Source organism: Oratosquilla oratoria, chromosome 9 (assembly GCF_046742065.1).
Source record: "Oratosquilla oratoria isolate Oo_2021 chromosome 9, ASM4674206v1, whole genome shotgun sequence".
Lineage (NCBI taxonomy): Eukaryota > Metazoa > Arthropoda > Malacostraca > Stomatopoda > Squillidae > Oratosquilla > Oratosquilla oratoria.
In genome coordinates, this window is record NC_134785.1 from 60,233,867 (window position 1) to 60,252,019 (window position 18,153).

Here is an 18,153-nt window from a genome sequence, read left to right on the forward strand (position 1 = left end):
GAGTGGAGGTGCCTACAATATTGGGAGCAGTTGACCAATTTTTTTCGGTGCTTGGTACATTTCATGAGCATATGAAGACTCTAGACCTTTCCTAGGCAAGGAACATGACTGAGGTCTTGGTCTTCATTGTTGCCTCTCTCTCTGTCTTGACAACATTAACTGAAGCACCATCTGTTCATGGTCATTGGCTAGAAACCAGAATACCATGTATCAACTAAACCAATTTTAGTTCATCCTTGACCACCTTTCCAGAGGTGAAGCTTCCATCCACAAACCCATCAAGGTCAAGATTTTATTTCTTATCCATCAGCATTGGCAAATTTTTTTGAGAGTGGATATGGATACTTTGTCCCATGCTCTGATCCAGTTGAAGATTGTGATGTTATATTATAATTCTATAGGTTCTTAAGATTGTGGTTTCCCCTTGTATCCAGATTAATGTCCTCAAGTACACCATCATTTCCTCCAGGATCTGCTTATGGTATAACTCCCCTATAGCCATCATGTGACCATCCTAAAAGAATATAGTCAACTGCAATATGTACTGTATAGTACATATCCTTTGTAGTCTTGATACATGAAACTGCATTTGTGAGGATTTTCACATTAAATGACCATATAAGCTCAGAGCTTACCAGATATTAGATCAACCAGTAACAATTTTTTCTACTTCATATATAGATTTTTCTGATGAAATTCGTGCCAATTTTGAGCAAGCAGAAGGTGGAATGTTGATAGCTTTTACTTTCTAAGATTCTTTTCTACATTCACAACAGCTGAGTTGTGTTTGTGTACATAAGGTGAAAGATTTTTACTTATTTGTATTTCCTTAAGTTCTTATATTTTGCTTTTCAGATTTGATTTATTTATGTTATTTTATATATATTTTTCTCTTAAGGAAATTATGTTCAGTAAAATTATAAGAAAAAGATATCCATTACTGAATTATTTGTTAAAGTTTAAAATTGCTGTCAGTAGTGATTCTGCAAATTATGTTCCTTCAAGGAGAATGGGGAAAAATAGTTTCAGAGGTGTCCATGTCTTATTAAAGGTGTGCAAGAAGTCATAAAGGACAAAGTGATATTTTTCTAATGTCATTGACCAATGGGGATTGAGCAAATTAGTGACTTGAGAGTGCATTGTATAATGCACTTATGTATCTAATGGAGGCATGATTCACGAATGTTTGTTCAAAAGTATTCAAAGAAGAGATGAACTAGTTTGAACTCTGGTTTTAGAAACAGTGTTTCATTGCCTCAAAGGATACAATTATCTATGCCCTCTTGTTGCTAGCTAAAACAACAAAATCTTCAAATAATTCTCAGCATTGGTGTGATATTATCCACAAGGATAGATGCATCAGTTAACTCTTGTTGTTAATATTGATAATTTCATCACCTGACAATATGCAGCATTGGTACTCATGAATTGATCATGGGTTATAAAACTTTGTGTAGTTCCGTTGTTACTACAAATGAGTCTTCAGGATAAAAAGATTTTGTGCATTTCCAATTTATGCATTGAATACTTCTGCTTTGCTATGGAATCCTCTTGGGTTGGCAGTTGGTTGCCATTGTGATTTTGGTGTAAAGTAAGCTTTGTTATCAAGATTGTCTCTCTCAAGCTTTCACTCAGTCACTTTTTCAAGCTCTTCAATTTCAACAGACATCAAGACTAAACCTTGCCTTTCATGACCTACATATTGCATGTTTTTTGCATACCATGGTGATCATTAAGATGTTCTGCTCGTCTTCATCCCTAGTATCTTCCAAAGGCGCAGAGGATGGATCTGGAATGAATGGTAGTGACAATGTAGAAGATGGGTCCGTAGTGATTTCCAACACTGCTGAGGATGTTATCAGAACCAACACATCTGAAGAAGCAGAAGCAGCTGACACAGAAGAACAAGCAGCAGACATAGGTGAAGCAGGAGCATCATCAGGTGTGGAGCATATGCTTGGCTCTGGTTCAAAAAGAGGAGGTGGAATTACTGAAGGTTGTGATGGTGATGACATTGAATGAAGGGGGAAGTAGGTTGGGGGATGTCCAAAGATGAAGCCTGCACATCCCTGATTGCTGGTGCTGGATCGGTGCTTCACAGGCATTGTGGAGTGGAGGTGCCTACAATTTTGGGAGCAGTATACCAATTTTTTTAGGTGCTTAGTACATTTCATGAGCATATGAAGACTCCAGACCTTTCCTAGGCAAGGAACGTGACTGAGGTCTTGGTCTTCATTGTTGTCTCTCTCTCTGTCTTGACAACATTAACTGAAGCACCTTCTCTTCATGGTCATTGGCTAGAAACCAGAATACCATGCATCAAGTTGAACCAGTTTTAGTTCATCCTTGACCACCTTTCCAGAGGTGGTGAAGCTTCCATCCACAAACCCATCAAGGTCAAGATTTTATTTCTTATCCATCAGCATTGTCAATTTTCTTTAAGAGTGGATATGGATACTTTGTCCTATGCTTTGATCCAGTTGAAAATTGTGACATCATTATAATTCTGCAAGTTCTTCAAAGTATGCTTCCCCCTTATATCCAGACTAGTCTCCTCAAGTACACCATCACATCCTCCAGGAGCTGCTTGTTGTAAAACTTCTTAAAAGGATATTTTTAGTCAACTGCATTATGTACTGTATAGTACATATCCTTCATAGTTTTGATACATGAAACTGCAGTTGTGATGATTTTCACATTAAATGACCATATAAGCTCAGAGCTTACCATATATTAAATCAACCTGTAGCAATTTTGAGCAAGCTGAAGGCTGGAATGTTTATAGCTTTTATAGTGGAAGATTCTTTATTTTATAGCAGGTGTGGTTGTACATCTAAGAATATATAACTTCTGGTCAGCTATGTCATAAGTCTAGTATTCCTATTACTTATCACATCTTGAGCTACATTGACAACAGTGAAGTTGTGTTTCCTTACATGAGGCATAAGATGTTTACTTATGATTTGTATTTCCTTAAGTGCCTATGTTTTGCTTTTAAATTTTTATTTAGTCATGTTATTTTATATATATATATTTTTGTTTTTAAGGAAATTATTTTCAGTAAAATTATAAGGAAAAGAAAAATAACTATTACTGAATTTATCTGTTAAAGTTTAAAATTGCTGTCAGTAGTGATTGTGCAAATTCTGTTCCTTCAAGGAGATTGGGGAAAATGGTTTCAGAGTTGTGTCCACATGCTTATTAAAGGTATGCAAGAAGGCACAATGGACAAAGTGACATTATCTAATGTCAGTGATCAATGGAGATTGAGGAAATTAGTGACTTGAGAGTGCATTGTATGATGTAGTTATGTATTCAGTGGAGGCATGATTCACTGATGTTTATTCAAAAGTATTCAAAGAAGAGATGAACTAGTTTGAATTCTGGTTTTAGCAGTGTTTCATTGCTTCAAAGATAAAAGATACAATTATGTATGCCCTCTTGTTGCTAACTAAAACAACAAAATCTTCGTTATTCTCAGCATTGGTGTGATATTATCCACAAGGATAGATGCATCAGTAAACTCTTGTTGATAAAAATGATAATTTCATCACTGACAATTTTCAGCATTGGTACTCATGAGTTGATCATGGGTTGTAAAACTTTGTAGTTCCAGTTGTTACTACAAATAAGTCTTCAGGATAAAAAGAATTTGTGCATTTCCAATTTATGCAGTGAATACTTCTGCTTTGCTATTGAATCCTCTTGGGTTGGCAGTTGGTCACCATTGTGATTTGGTGTTAAGTAAGCTTTGTTATCAAGATCTCACTCTCAGTCACTTTTTCAAGCTCTTCAATTTCAACAGACACCAACACTAAACCTTGCCTTTCATGACCTACATATTGCATGTTTTTTGCATGCCATGGTGATCATTAAGATGTTCTGCTCGTCTTCATCACTAGTATCTTCCAAAGGCACAGAGGATGGAACAGGAATAAATGGCAGTGGCAATGTAGAAGATGGGTCCATAGTGACTTCTGACACTGCCGAGGATGTTATCAGAACCAACACATCTGAAGAAGCAGAAGCAGCTGACATGGAAGAGCCAGCAGCAGACACAGGTGAAGCAGGAGCATCATCAGGTGTGGAGCATGTGCTTGGCTCTGGTTCAAGAAGAGGAGGTGGAGTTACTGAAGGATGTGATGGTGATGGCATTGGATGAAGGGGGTAGCAGGCTGGAGGATGTCTAGAGATGAAGGCTGCATATTCCTTATTGTTGGTGCTGGATCGGTGCTTCACAGGCATTGTGGAGTGGAGGTGCCTACAATTTTGGGAGAATAGACCAATATTTTTTAGGTGCTTAGTACATTTCATGAGCATATGAAGACTCCAGACCTTTCCTAGGCAAGGAATGTGACTGAGGTCTTGGTCTTCATTGTTGTCTCTCTCTATGTCTTGACAACATTAACTGAAGCAGTCGTCTCTTCATAGTGACTGTCTAGAAACCAGAATACCATGTATCAACTGAACCAGTTTTAGTTCATCCTTGATGGTCAAGATTCCATCCACAAACCCAACAAGGTTCAAGATTTAGTTTCTCATCCATCAGCATTGGCAATTTTCTTCAGAGTGGATATGGATACTTTATCCCATGTTTTCATCCAGCTGAAGATTGTGACATTAGATTATAATTCTTTAGATTCTTTAGAGTATGCTTCCCCCTGTATCTAGATAAGTGTCCTCCTCAAGCACCATCATTTCCTCCAGGATCTGCTTATGGTTTAACTTCCCCATAGCCACCACAAAAAATACCTTCCCTATTGCTGCCACAAAGGAATCTAGGAGCTGGATGAATGACAGAACATCCTAATTGGATATTATTGTCAACTACAGGATACATCATAGAACATATTCTTCATAATTTTGTTACATGAAAAAGGAATTGTGATGATCTTCACATGAAATTGCTGTATAAGCTATAAGCTCAGCGTTTACCAGCAATTAAATCAGCCAGAAGTGTTGCTTTACTCCACAGGTACAGAATTTTTCTTACCAAATTTATGCCAATTGTGAGCAAGCTGAAGGAGGGATGCTAAGTAAAGCTTATGTTGTATAAGATTCCTTGTTTTATAGCAGGTGTGGGTATACATCTAAATTATGACTTGGTCAGATTGAAACACTTCATGTCACAAGTTTAGATTCCTATTATTCATCACATCCTTAGTTACATTGATAACTGAGCTGTGTTTAAGTACATAAGTGAAAGGTGTTTTGTGTACATATGATTTGTATTTCCTATTTTTTTTTTTTTCCTTTTTGTAACTTTCAAGATTTTATTTTAATATCTTTATTTCTTCTTTCCTTTTTCTTTCTTTTATAGAAATAATTTTCAGAAACATTGTCAGAAAATAATAACAGCATTACAGAACTTATTTGTTAAAATTATGATATTGTTCTGTCAATAGTGATTGTACTAATTCTGTTCCTTCATGGAGATTGGGGAAAATGGCTTCGAAACTGTCCACATGCTTATAGCTGCAAAAAGGCATAAAGGACAAAGTGACAATTTTCTAATATTAACCAATGGGAATTGATCAAGTAAATGACGAGTGCTTTGTATGATGCAGTTTGGCATCTAATGTAGGCTTGTTCAAAGGTATCCAAAGAAGAAATGATCTTGTTCCAACTTTTAAGATTGTAGCAGTTTTTCATTGCTTCGAAGAGGAAGGATACACTTATATACAGCCTCTTCTTGCTAGCTAAATCAACACCAAAAACATTTTCAGCAGCAGTGTATTGTCTGTAAGGATAGAGGCATTGATTAATTGATTCATTTGTTGATAATGATATTTTCATCACTTAAGAAACTTGTAGCCTTGATGCTCACGAATTGATCAAGGGTTAAAGTTAGTAATTCTGGTTGTTGAACTACTAATGTCTTCAAGTTCATTGTCCAGGAAAAAAAAAAAAAAAAAAACATTGTCAGTGCATTTCCATATTATGCTGTTAGTACTGGTTTGCTTTGCCATGGAATCCTCTTGAGTTGGCTGTTGGTCAACATTGTGGTTTCGGCAGTAATTGAGCTTTACTATCAAGCTCTCTTTCTCTCAAGTACACTCAATCTGAAGCACTCTATCAAGCTCTCATGCTCTCTTTCAAGCTCTCACTCTCTCTTGAACTCTTGAACAGTTTCAGAAAACTATAACAATAAACCTTGCCTTTCATGTCAAACATTTTGCATGTTTTTCTGCATGTCATGGTGGTCATAAGGATGTTACATCTGCTTGCCTTCATCCCAAGTATCTTTCAAAGGCACAGAGGATGGGGCTGGAATGGATGCCAATGGCACTATGGAAGACGGTTCCGTAGTGATTTCCGACACTGCCGAAGATGATACCAGAGACAACATATGTGATGAAGCAGAAGCAGCTGACATGGAAGAGCCAGCAGCAGACACAGGTGAAGCAGGAGCATCATCAGGTGTGGAGCATATGCTTGGCTCTGGTTCGAAAAGAGGAGATGGAGTTACTGAAGGATGTGATGGTGATGGCATTGGATGAAGGGGGTAGCAGGCTGGAGGATGTCCTGAGGTGAAACCTGCACATCCCTGATTGCTGGTGCTGGATCGGAGCTCCACAGGCATAGTGGAGTGGAAGTGCCTACAATTTTGGGAGCAGCAAAAAATATATATTTTTAGTGCTTGATGCACTTGATGAGCATATGAAGACTCCAGACCTTTCCTAGGCAAGGAATGTGACTGAGGTCTTGGTCTTCATTGTTGTCTCTCTCTCTCTGTCTTGACAACATTAACTGAAGCAGTCATCTCTTCATGGTCATTGGCTAGAAACCAGAATACCATGTATCAACTGAACCAATTGTAGTTCATCCTTGACCACCTTTCCAGAGGTGGTGAAGCTTCCATCCACAAACCCATCAAGGTCAAGATTTTATTTCTCATCCATCAGCATTGGCAATTTTCTTCAGAGTGGATATGGATACTTTGTCCTATGATTTTGATCCAGTTGAAGATTGTGACATTAAATTGTACTTCTGCAGGTTCTTCAGAGTATGCTTCCCCCTTTATATCCAGATCAGTCTCCTCCTCAAACACCACCATCACTTCCTCCAGGAGCTACTTATTGTATAACTTCCTAATAGCCGCCACAAAAAAAATCTGGGTGCTGGATGAATGACATCATATGAACATCCTAATTGGATATCATTGTCAACTACAGGATACAGTATAGTACATCTTCATAAATTTTGATACATGGAAAAGTAATTTTGACGATTTTCACGTGAAGTGGCTGTATAAGCTCAGCTTACCAGATATTAAATCAAACAATAATGTTGCTTTACCTACTACAAGTATAGATTTTTTCTGTCCAGATAGGTTCCAGTTTTGAGCATGCTGAAGGCTGGAATGTTGATTAGAGATTTTGCTGTGTAAAATTGTTTTTTAGCAGGTGTGGAGGAACGTGAAAAAATATGACTTTTGGTCAGATTTAAGCAACATATGTCATACGTTTAGTAACATTATTTATAACATCTTTAGGTATATTGACAACAGCTGAGCTGTATTCACATACATAAGATGTGAGGTGTTTTGTGTATGTATGTTGTGTATGTTATTAATGTCTATTTGTACGGTTTTGGATAGTAATTGATTTTGCATTATATTTTGCTTAATATTTTTTATTTCTTTATTTTTTATATATGGAAATTATTTTAAATTACATTATTGATAAACAATAACAGCATTACTGAATATAGTTAAAAATTATAAAATTGTTCTGTCAGTTGTGATCGTGCCAATTCCTTTCCACTTGTCCATTTTTCTAACGTCACTGACCCATGGAGAGTGAGGAAGTTAGTGACTTGAGTGTTTTGTCTGATGCAGTTCTGCATCTAATGGAGGCATGATTCACTGATGTATCCATTTGTTCAAAGGTATCCGAAGAAGAGATGATGTAATTCCATCTCGTAAGATTGTAGCAGTTTTCCATTGCTTCTAAGATGGATACTATACAATTATATATGACTTTTTCTTGCTAGTCAGATCAACACCAAAATTTAAGTACTTTTCAGTTGTGGCATGATATTGTCCATAACGATAGATGCATTGGTGAACTCTTATTGATATTAATGATAATTTCATCATGTGTGAATTTGCAGCATGGGTACTCTACTTTTGTAGTTCCAGTTGTTGAACTACAAACAAGTCATCTAGGTGATTGTCCAGGATGATGTTAAGAACTTCTCTGTGCATCTGTAATTTATGTAGTGAATATTGTTTTGCTTTGCTGTGGAATTCTCTTGAATTGTGGTTTTGGCATTAATTGAGCTTTTCTCTCCAATTTGTGTTCATATGTTTGTGGTCAGTATTTTATTTCCTGTTTTGTAATCTCTGTTTGATGTCCAAGGTGTGACAGTCTGAAGACTGTAACAGTTAATTGAGTGGATTATCAAAGACTTTCTAGGTGGAGTAAGCCAGAAATATGAACCTACTTGTCATTAGCAAGACTGGTTGCTTCCGTGCATGTACATGTGACGAGATGATCGTAGGACTTCAATCATATTACCATATTTTTATTTTTCATAATTGTCACTGATGTGTTTATGGAAAGCTACATCAAGTAGACATTTAACTTGGTACCTCCATAAACTTGAGGTTGTAGGAAGACATAATTTTGTGCTAATAACTACTTTTACAACAGGAATCAAATGGGGGAGGGTCTCTTGAATTACATAACCTGTCTCTTACTAACTTGATCAATTGTAGTGTTGTAAATATTGAAAAAATTCTTGACCATGGCTATGCCATCTGGAATGGATAATGACCAGAAGTCTCTTAATTGTTAGTATACTTGACACTTGCTTTCTCAGTTGATTCTGTTGTACCTTATTTTTGCATTCTTTACTGTTACAACAGAAACTGTGATACTGTTCAGAAAGTTAGTTTTCTATTGCAAGTTGACTCACCCAGCCTCCTAATCATTAAACTCATGAATTTATTTTCAGTACAGGCTGACCCTCAAAATTGTTTTGTCTTCCCACAGATCCATTCATGGTAATAAGTGTATTTCAATTACCATATTTCTTGCTTATTCTTGTTTATTTAACACATATATGAAATGGGGTTGGGTTGCTATATAGTGGAAGTGGTGGAGACTTAGCAGGTTTAGCTGTTGGATCCTTCTGTAAAGGAGCTGTATGTCATATTTTGGAATAAGTACTCAAGTGGACATATTGGTGTAATGTTAATGCTTATACTTTTTTGATACACTGGTGGATGGGATCGAGGGCTTTTGCACATAACTGTGTGCCAATTATTTTGTGTGTTCTATGGGGTGAATATTAGTTTTTGTTTGCAGATTGTTTATTGGGAGTAGTTTTGGTGCATCCTGTCATTATTCTCAATGTTTTATTAATTTTGTTGGGTGTCTATTTTCTTAATTGTTGGAACTATGGATCTTCTGTAAAGGAGATCTGGGGAGACACTTGATGTTTGTGAATAGAAAGATGGATGTTTTTGTATTGAGTGATACAATGGGGAAAGTGAGTTGGAACATGGTGGGTAGGATGTCAAGAGTGGCAAGATGGTGAGGGAGGGAAGGAGTAGCTTTAACCCCTTCATTACCAACCCGTCAACCTTACGTAAACAAATGTTTCAAACTGTCCCACGAATGGCTGGAGCCTTATGTTTGTAAACACAAGACACTTGCCACCACGTGGGTAGAAATAACCCAGAAACCGAGGCCTTGAGAGCCCTCCATACACACAGCTTATAACTGTGACACATGCGTGTCACGGGGAGCACGCTCGGTTCCTGGCGGGTGCACCCAGCCGTGACACGCAGGGGTACTCAAGGGGTTAATGGTAAATATAAGATAGCTAAGTGTGTAGTGGAATGAAGGAAGTGTTGTTGTGGACGTTGGCAAAGGATGAGAGATGTGGACATTAGTGAATGTATATGATTTTGGTACAGGTCTAAGCTCCCAAACTTGGCACATGTAGAATTTTGGGAGAATATAAATTTAGTGGTGTTTAGGGATCTTAATGCTTGAGTCAGAGGTAAGCCAATAGGTGGAGTAGGGAAGTATGGGAAGACAGGAAAGAATGGCAGTTGAAAGGTGTACAGGATTGTGTACTGAAAGCGAAATTGATGGTAGAAACAAGATATGTTCATCAGGGTGGTTTAGTGGGAGGGTATTGAAAGGGCATTAATGGACTGTAGTGGTGCCCAAGAGGAGGAATGGAAGAATTCTGGATGCCAATGTGCTCAGGGGAGAGTACAGTAATTGTCGCATCATTATCAAGTGGAAGGGAAATTGATAGTAGATATTTAGTGGAAAAAAAAAAAAGGAAAAGGAAGTACAGATGTTTTGAAGGCAAAAGACGGAGAAATGTGGAATACTAGTTAAAGCTAGGAGTTGTATGGGAAGGAGTGTGGGATAAGAGAGAAATATGTATAGAAGAGGAATGAATGTGTTTGAAGGTGCTAAATTGAAAAAAAAAAAAACATTGTGGAATAAGGAGAATGGGGGGAGAACATGAAAGGTAGTGAATTATAGAATGAATAGATGGTGGTGGTTGGCAGTAATGAAGGGATTGTATAATGAAGGTTATAAAGAAATGGGGGAGCTTATGATGGGAAGCATAATGCAAGATGATACTGTAAAATGCTTGGCCATTCCACTAATAAAGGGATGGGATCTTTTGGTGTATTGGTATGATGCTGCTCACCAGACATGGTAGCAGCAGCAGGGGGTGATGGGGGTTTTTCCTAATCCCTCTAACTTTTACATTGCATACAATAAAGGTACATCAAGCAAACTGGAAAATTTGTCTTTGTGGTACACTTTTATATCGGTTGTGTGAAAATATTTATTGTTGATGTAATAACATCCAAAATTTGTATTAAACCTTACTTTTTACTTTTTGCATTTGAATTCATGTAACATGCTTTAAAACTTACTATTGTGCAATATAGCTGTGTTAATGTTCAACTATAAAGGTCAGCAGGATACTTGAGTATGAACACAGCAGTTCTTGGCTCACACCTACCAGTGTTAAATATTGGTGTAAACCAGAATGGAGGATGAACCAAATTGAGTAAATGTAGAAAAATAACATCCTCTGCTGAATATGTGTGACTTACAGACCCACCCTGTAAAGATAAAAACATAGTAGTACATTTCATTTGCTAAGGGTTTCTCTAGGATGCGAGAAATTTTCAAAAAGCAGAATGTACTATTATTTTCTCAAAGTGTTTTCTCTGCCATATTTGTTGATAGTTGCTATTTTCAAACATGTTTGGACTTCACTTAGTCTATACACAAACTTGTCAAGGTTGAAACCTGCCTTTAAATGATGGAGTACATTTTGCTTGTAGATGTAAATTTGTGATTTTTTATTTATGTACTTCATGCTGATAATGTACCAAATTTTTGGGATGGGAAGGGCTGTAGCCCTTTACCATTCCTTTACCTCATGAGAAAAGCAGGCACAGCTTCCTCAGGTAATATTTATATTAAATAACAGTATCCCCAGGTAGAATTCTTGTGAAGACAAATAAGCATCAGTTATAGATGTACACCTGAAGTTTTATGTGAATCTTAAGACTTTACATTTATTGGGAGTAAGTTGTACCTGGGTGCTTACACACAGCAGACCAAATAATGTGTGTATAAGGGAGGGTTAATGCCATTACATATATATATATATATATATATATATATATATATATATATATATATATATATATATATAGATACAAATATATATATTTTGGTTGAAGTCAACTGCGCTGATAGATTCGACTATCTTCAAATGAAGGTTCTTCAATTTATAAAAGGATTCCTTTTCTTCGTGGTTCAGATTATGAACGAAAACATCCATAGTGTAATGAAATGCTCTGATGTATGCCGACAATTGTATTCTTGAGGATGTAACAGTGTGAAACTGTTGAACAACAGTTTCACACTATTACATCCTCAAGAATACAATTGTCGGCACACATCAGCGCATTTCGTTACACTATGGATGATTTCGTTTATAATCTGAACCATGTAGAAAAGGAATCCTTTTTTAAATTGAAGAACCTTCATTTGAAGATAGTCAAATTTATCAGCGCAGTCGACTTCAACCAAAATTGTCTTCGCAAAAACCTTTGCCCCAGAAAAAAAAAAATATATATATATATATATATATATATATGTATATATGTATATACATATAAGTATATATATGTATATATATATATATATATATATATGTATATACATATATATGTATATACATATATATGTATATACATATATATATATATATATATATATATATATATATATGTATATCTATATGTATATATATGTATATCTATATGTATATATGTATATCTATATATCTATATATATATATAATATATATATATATATATATATATAGGGGGCTCATCAGATAGGGCTCATCTCACATAGAAGGAAATGTCAGTGAGCTACGTATACTCGGACACGAGTGCTGCCAGCGACGACGATATATATATGTATATATAATGGAATGGGTGGGAATGATTTTATGCCTTTTCCTTTTTGGCTACCTCCCTTGTAAGGGGGAAAAAGCCTTGGTGTATGTATGTATGTATATCTGTGTGTGTAATAAAACCACTTGGAAAATAAAATGAAAGGTGACTGAACATTTTTGTCTATTTAAGACATTTTCAAAAACCTTTGAAAATGTCTTAAATAGGTGAAAACCTTTGGTCACCTTTCATTTTATTTTCCAATTGGTTTTATTACACATTTTGTGAATCACGTGTTTTTGTGATTTATTCGCATATATATATACATACATACATACATACATACATATACACACACACTCATGCACATGCATGGTACAGTAGTTTATAATGAAAAGAAATAATGGGTAGATGCTCAGCATGCAAGAAATGTAAAAATAGAAGAAATGTATAGCAATTCAAAAGGTTAATAAAGACTGTGCCGTGTTGAAACTACTGCAGTATTTTAAACTTTAATCTTTGATAGGCAGAGAAGTTTCAAACATTAGTTTAGCCTTCCTTACAAGGGAGGGGAAATGTAGCACACGTAAGTGTACTGCATAAGGTACTTAAACTAATATAACTTATTGATTTCCACAGAACCTATGGAGGCAGAACCCTCACAGGAGGTAGTGGATTTGGAAGGTACTGTATTCCCATGTTTTTGAGTTGGAAATATTTTGGGGTGGTAATAGATTAGTGTTTAACAAAGTTAAGTCAAGTAGCATGAGGTGAGAGGACAGACAGATCTAAATTGTGGTAGTGCATGTAAATGGAGTTTGGGTCCAGGAAATAGGTGCACTCTAGAAGGAAGTTCATTGTTTTGTATTATTGCTGCATTAGGTATTATACTTATGTGCACATACACTTATGTGCAGGGACACAGTGGATAAAAAAAGTGCATAGTAGTATATGGTATTAAAGAAAAACACAATGTAGCTAGATACTTAAGAGAAAAAGAGGAGAAAGAAATGGCGAAAGAAATTCTGAAAGAGATACAAGAGGAGGGGCAAGAGATAGAAAAGGAAATAGAAGTGCATAGAATGGGACTATACTCTAAAGAAAGAAATAAACCAATAAAAATTAAACGAAGGTCACAAATGATGGTGGAAGAAGTATAAACAAAAACATCAAAGTTGGCAAGAAGTGAAAACTACAAAAATATATGGATAAAAAAAGAAATGAGCGATGAGAGAAATGAGAGAGAAAAGACACTAAAAAAATGAAGCTAATGAAAAAAATGAGAGAAGAATGGAGAACGAAAAGAACGAGTTTTTTTGAAGAGTGCTGGACTTGAGGCTGAGAAAATGGTATACCAGAAGAAAGGAAGATCAGGAAACAGAAAAAAATTAAAAGTAACCTATACTAACATAGATGGTCTGATTTCAGGATTAAATTAATCAAATGATTAAATATCTGGCAGAAAAAAACTCGGATATAAAGGGAATTGATATCTGGCAAAAAAAAAAAAAGCTCAGATATAAAGGGAATTGTGATGAAATTAAAAGGTCCACTACCACTAAATGGTGTTGAAAAAACTGGGTGGAGTCATGTTTTTGACTAAGAATGGCTTAAATGTGACAAAGATCACAGAAGGAAATAATGTGGAATTGATTATGATAAAAGTTGAAAATAGTGAAATGAAAAGTAAAAAGATTGTGGTGATATATGTCCCCCCCCCCAAAAACACATTCTTGGAAAGAGAGTGACAGTTCTAAAATGTTGGAAGACACAAGGCATGCATTAAATAAAATACTGAAAGGAGGAGGAAATTTAGTAATTATGGGTGACTTTAACTCTAAAGAAATATGTTGGGAGATGACAGTATAGGGTGGAGAGGACCATTGGGGAAACATACTACTGAACTTGACCATTGAATACACAATGACTCAATGGGTAAAAGAGAATAACAGAAATAATGAAGAGCTGTCGAGACTAGATTTTATATATATGTTGAGCCTGAAATTGTGGATAAAATGGAATACAAGACACCAATTGGGAAGAGTGACTGCATACTACTTCAGCTCAAACTAAAAGAGGAAATATATTTGGGAAGAAATGAGAAATGCTGAAAAGGAAGACTTATAACAAAACAGATTTAGGGAAACTCAGAAAATTCTTTCAAGAAGCTAGTTGGGAAAACTTAGTTAATGAAGAAACAGGTGGAACAGAAATGGACGATATTGAAAGAAATCTATAATGAAGGAGTGCATAAATATGTCCCAAAACAAAAACTGGAAAAGGTGGACATTAAGTGTTGGTATAACAAAAAAAAATGTACTGTGGCAAAAGATAGAAACAGAGCTTGGAAAAGATGGAAAAAAGAAAAAATCCTGGAAAGTTGCAAATATATATCAAACTAAGAAAGGAATGTGTAAAAATACGCAGGGAAGAAAAAAGAAACTACAAAAAAGACATAATAGACAAATGTAAAGATTCTCTCTCTCTCTCTCTCTCTCTCTCTCTCTCTCTCTCTCTCTCTCTCTCTCTCTCTCTCTCTCTGTCTCTCCTGTCTGTCTCTCTATCTCTCCACTCTCTCTTCCCTATCTCTCCTTTCTCTCTTCCCAATATCTCCTTTCTCTCTCTCTCTCTCTCTCTCTCTCTCTCTCTCTCTCTCTCTCTCTCTCTCTCTCTCTCTCTCTTCCTTCTCTCTCTCCCCTCTCTCCACTCTCCTCTCTCTCTTCCCTCTCTTCCCTCTCTCTCTTCCCTCTCTTCTCTCTCTTCCCTCTCTTCTCTCTCCTCTCCTCTCTCCACTCTCCTCTCTCCCCTCTCCTCTCTCCTCTCTCTCCACTCTCTCTCTCCTCTCTCTCCACTCTCTCTCTCTCTCTCTCTCTCTCTCTCTCTCTCTCTCTCTCTCTCTCTCTCTCTCTCTCTTTTCCTTTTGTTCCCTCTTTCCTTGCAAAGCTTTTTTTTTTTTCCTCTTCCACCATTTTTATTCCATACCTCTCATGCTTCTTCATTTCTTTGTAATTCTTCCTCATATACCTCCCCTCTTTTCTATTACTGCTGCCCATTAAGAATTGTAGTTGCATAATCTATTATATCTGTTGAGCAGTGTGGTATCCCTGGGAATACCGTATACAATTTGTGAACAGGTGATTGTGAGTTTGATTCCTGGGACCCCTTGCTGGCTTGCTGCATTGTTTCCTGATAGCCGCCATGTGGGGAGGCAACTCAACATTGGCCAAAAAAACCCAGGGGCTTGCTGCAACTGACAGGGTCTTTGACTTGCCACAGCATAAGTGGGTTGGGGGTTGGGATGGTTATTTTTGAGTTCACTTGCCCATTAGCTTCCAGCAGTCTACTTAAATTGGGAATGAAGCTAGGTGTTATCGTGAAAATTTGTTTTAGCTTGTGTTCCTGAGTGTGTTTATGGGCAGGAGACAAATAAACCCTTCATCCATGAAGAGCTAAAATGAGAGGGTGGATGGGAGTTGAGTAGGTGGGTGTGGGTCTTTGACTTAGCTACCTCCCTTATAAGGGGATATATAGATATCCTTGGCCCTTTGTATATAGATATATAATAGGTTGTGTTCATGGATGAGATGCCTTGTTTTTCCACCATTCAGGCCATTGCTTAGGGAAGTGTGTGTGTGTCAAGGTGTAAAAGGGAGAACTTCATCTAATTTTTTTCCATTTCAGCAGAGAAAATGGACCAAGATGGTTCACAGGAAGAAGTAGAAGGTAATACGCTATTTTGGATTACAAGGTTGACTCAAAACATGTATGCATTAGATTTTGATGTCTGAAACTAATGCTTGTGCATCTGGGGTAGTGTTTATTAATGTATTGCCCTAACCTGTTAACTGCCATGTAAATACAGCCCATAGAATGCTTATTACTCCATATTGTCATAAGACCTATTTATTATTCAGTACAACGAAGCAACTTTGCTTGGTATGGTAATCTTTGCACTTGCTGAAGTGGCAGAATTTGCATGTAGGCACCCAGCTTACAGCTCAACCATGCTTTTTGTAAATGTGTATTTGTGTTTGTGTCCAGTAAGAAAAGATGAATCCCTTCATGCATGCAAGATATAAGAGTCACAAAGATTTTGCTGTAGATATGGTATGCTACAAGCGTAACAAATTGGTGACATCACATGTTGTTTAGCATGTCTAAGATAGATCATTACAGTTTTCCCACATATGTTGATAGGGTTTAAGTTATGTACTGTTTTGGGTACCATTGTTTTAACAGAATGTAAACCAGTTGGAATACATGAGCCTCAAGATTTGATTGGGACTTGGGTATTTATGGGTGGTTGAATTGGTGTTAAATATTGATAGTGTTATTGTTGCACTTAGAGCAACAATTTTGTTATAGAACTACAAAAACCTGTACAAAAAGCAAAGAAGTCTTCAGATACAGTGGGATTTTACAGGAGCTCCATGCTATTGGTTGGGATTTGACAAAATGGAGAAGAAATTGTCAAAGGCAAAGCGCATTCATTCGTACATGCATTTTGTAAGACTTTGCAGACTACTTTGTAACTAAAGCAAATGGGTAGCACTCCATTTTGCTCTGAAAACTTAATTACAATTGCTTGAATGAATCGGCATTATATTTCCAAGAATAGTTATCATATTTTGATTCAGAAATATGACTGGTTAAGGAATGATATTATAAATTATTGAGATTATGTTGGGTAAAGAAAAAAAAAAGAGTTTTTACCCTAGAGGAATGTAGCTTGATGACATCCTGAATATAACTCATTTTGTCCCTCAGTGTCTGCATTCTAAGGCTTGTTATGTATGTGTGTGGGGAGGGGTGTCATAATAGATGGTGATTCTTAATATGCTCTTTTGAATTGTTTTCCAGGGGTAAAACCGAAAGAAGAAGCAAGTGAGGCTGAAGTAATAACAATTGAAGATGAAAGTGCCAAAGATGACACCAAGGAAGAAAAGAGCAAAGAAAAGGAGGAAAGCAAAGAGGACAAAGACAAGGACAAGGATGGTAAAAAGGATCCATACTCTTACACAAAAAGAGATGAATTCACATCCGAGACATTCAAGATTGAATTGAGTGGCTTACCACGGTATTTCCCAATTGGAGTAAGTTACGTGATTACATTTTTGTATATTTATCTGTAGTAAGATTTGCATATTGGAAGTGAGTATTAAGGGAGAAAAACTGGAGGAAGTGGATAGCTGAACCACTTCAGTATGAGTCAAATTCTCATGCGCAGCATCGGCTGCAATATGAACGATGCATCACATTACTCGCATTATAAGATATAAAGTCACTGCTGTATTACTCATTCTCTTTTATGCTGAATAATAATACATATACCAAAGGCTTTTTCCCCCTTACACGGGGGGGTAGCCAAAAAGAAAAAGGCATAGAAATCACTCCCACCCTTTTTATTTCCCATATATTCCACTCCCCTCCATCCTCCTCCCTCCCTCCTATCTTGGCACCTCCTGGATGACGGGTCATCCCTGCATCCTCTCCACTCCCCTGGGGTCAGAAGCAGTGTCGCAAGACAGCACAGCCACAGCAAGGCCGCTTCATAAATTCGGCGACCCCCTCTCTCCGTCCCCTCACGCAGAAAAGGAGAAGACAGGGAGAAATCCCTTTGGGCTGCGTCAAATTTTTTCTCATACATACTTCCTCACCCCTCATGCATCACAGCCTCATCTATACAGAAC

At 36.8% G+C, this 18,153-nt stretch overlaps 1 protein-coding gene across 17 annotated transcripts in view; it reads left to right on the plus strand.

Moving 5' to 3' along the window:
• LOC143028480 (tRNA (uracil-5-)-methyltransferase homolog A-like) overlaps nt 1-18,153 on the plus strand; it is a 64,468-nt gene that overhangs the window by 25,506 nt on the left and 20,809 nt on the right. For 4 of the 17 annotated variants that reach the window (XM_076190652.1, XM_076190650.1, XM_076190634.1 and 1 more), the window contains 6 exons: nt 1,775-1,942; nt 3,915-4,082; nt 6,253-6,420; nt 13,103-13,147; nt 16,145-16,186; nt 17,324-17,556. In XM_076190652.1, coding sequence (XP_076046767.1) covers nt 1,775-1,942; nt 3,915-4,082; nt 6,253-6,420; nt 13,103-13,147; nt 16,145-16,186; nt 17,324-17,556 — 824 coding nt within the window. The remainder of the gene's footprint in view (nt 1-1,774; nt 1,943-3,914; nt 4,083-6,252; nt 6,421-13,102; nt 13,148-16,144; nt 16,187-17,323; nt 17,557-18,153) is intronic. The other 13 variants (XM_076190644.1, XM_076190645.1, XM_076190647.1 and 10 more) reach the window with 10 other exon arrangements.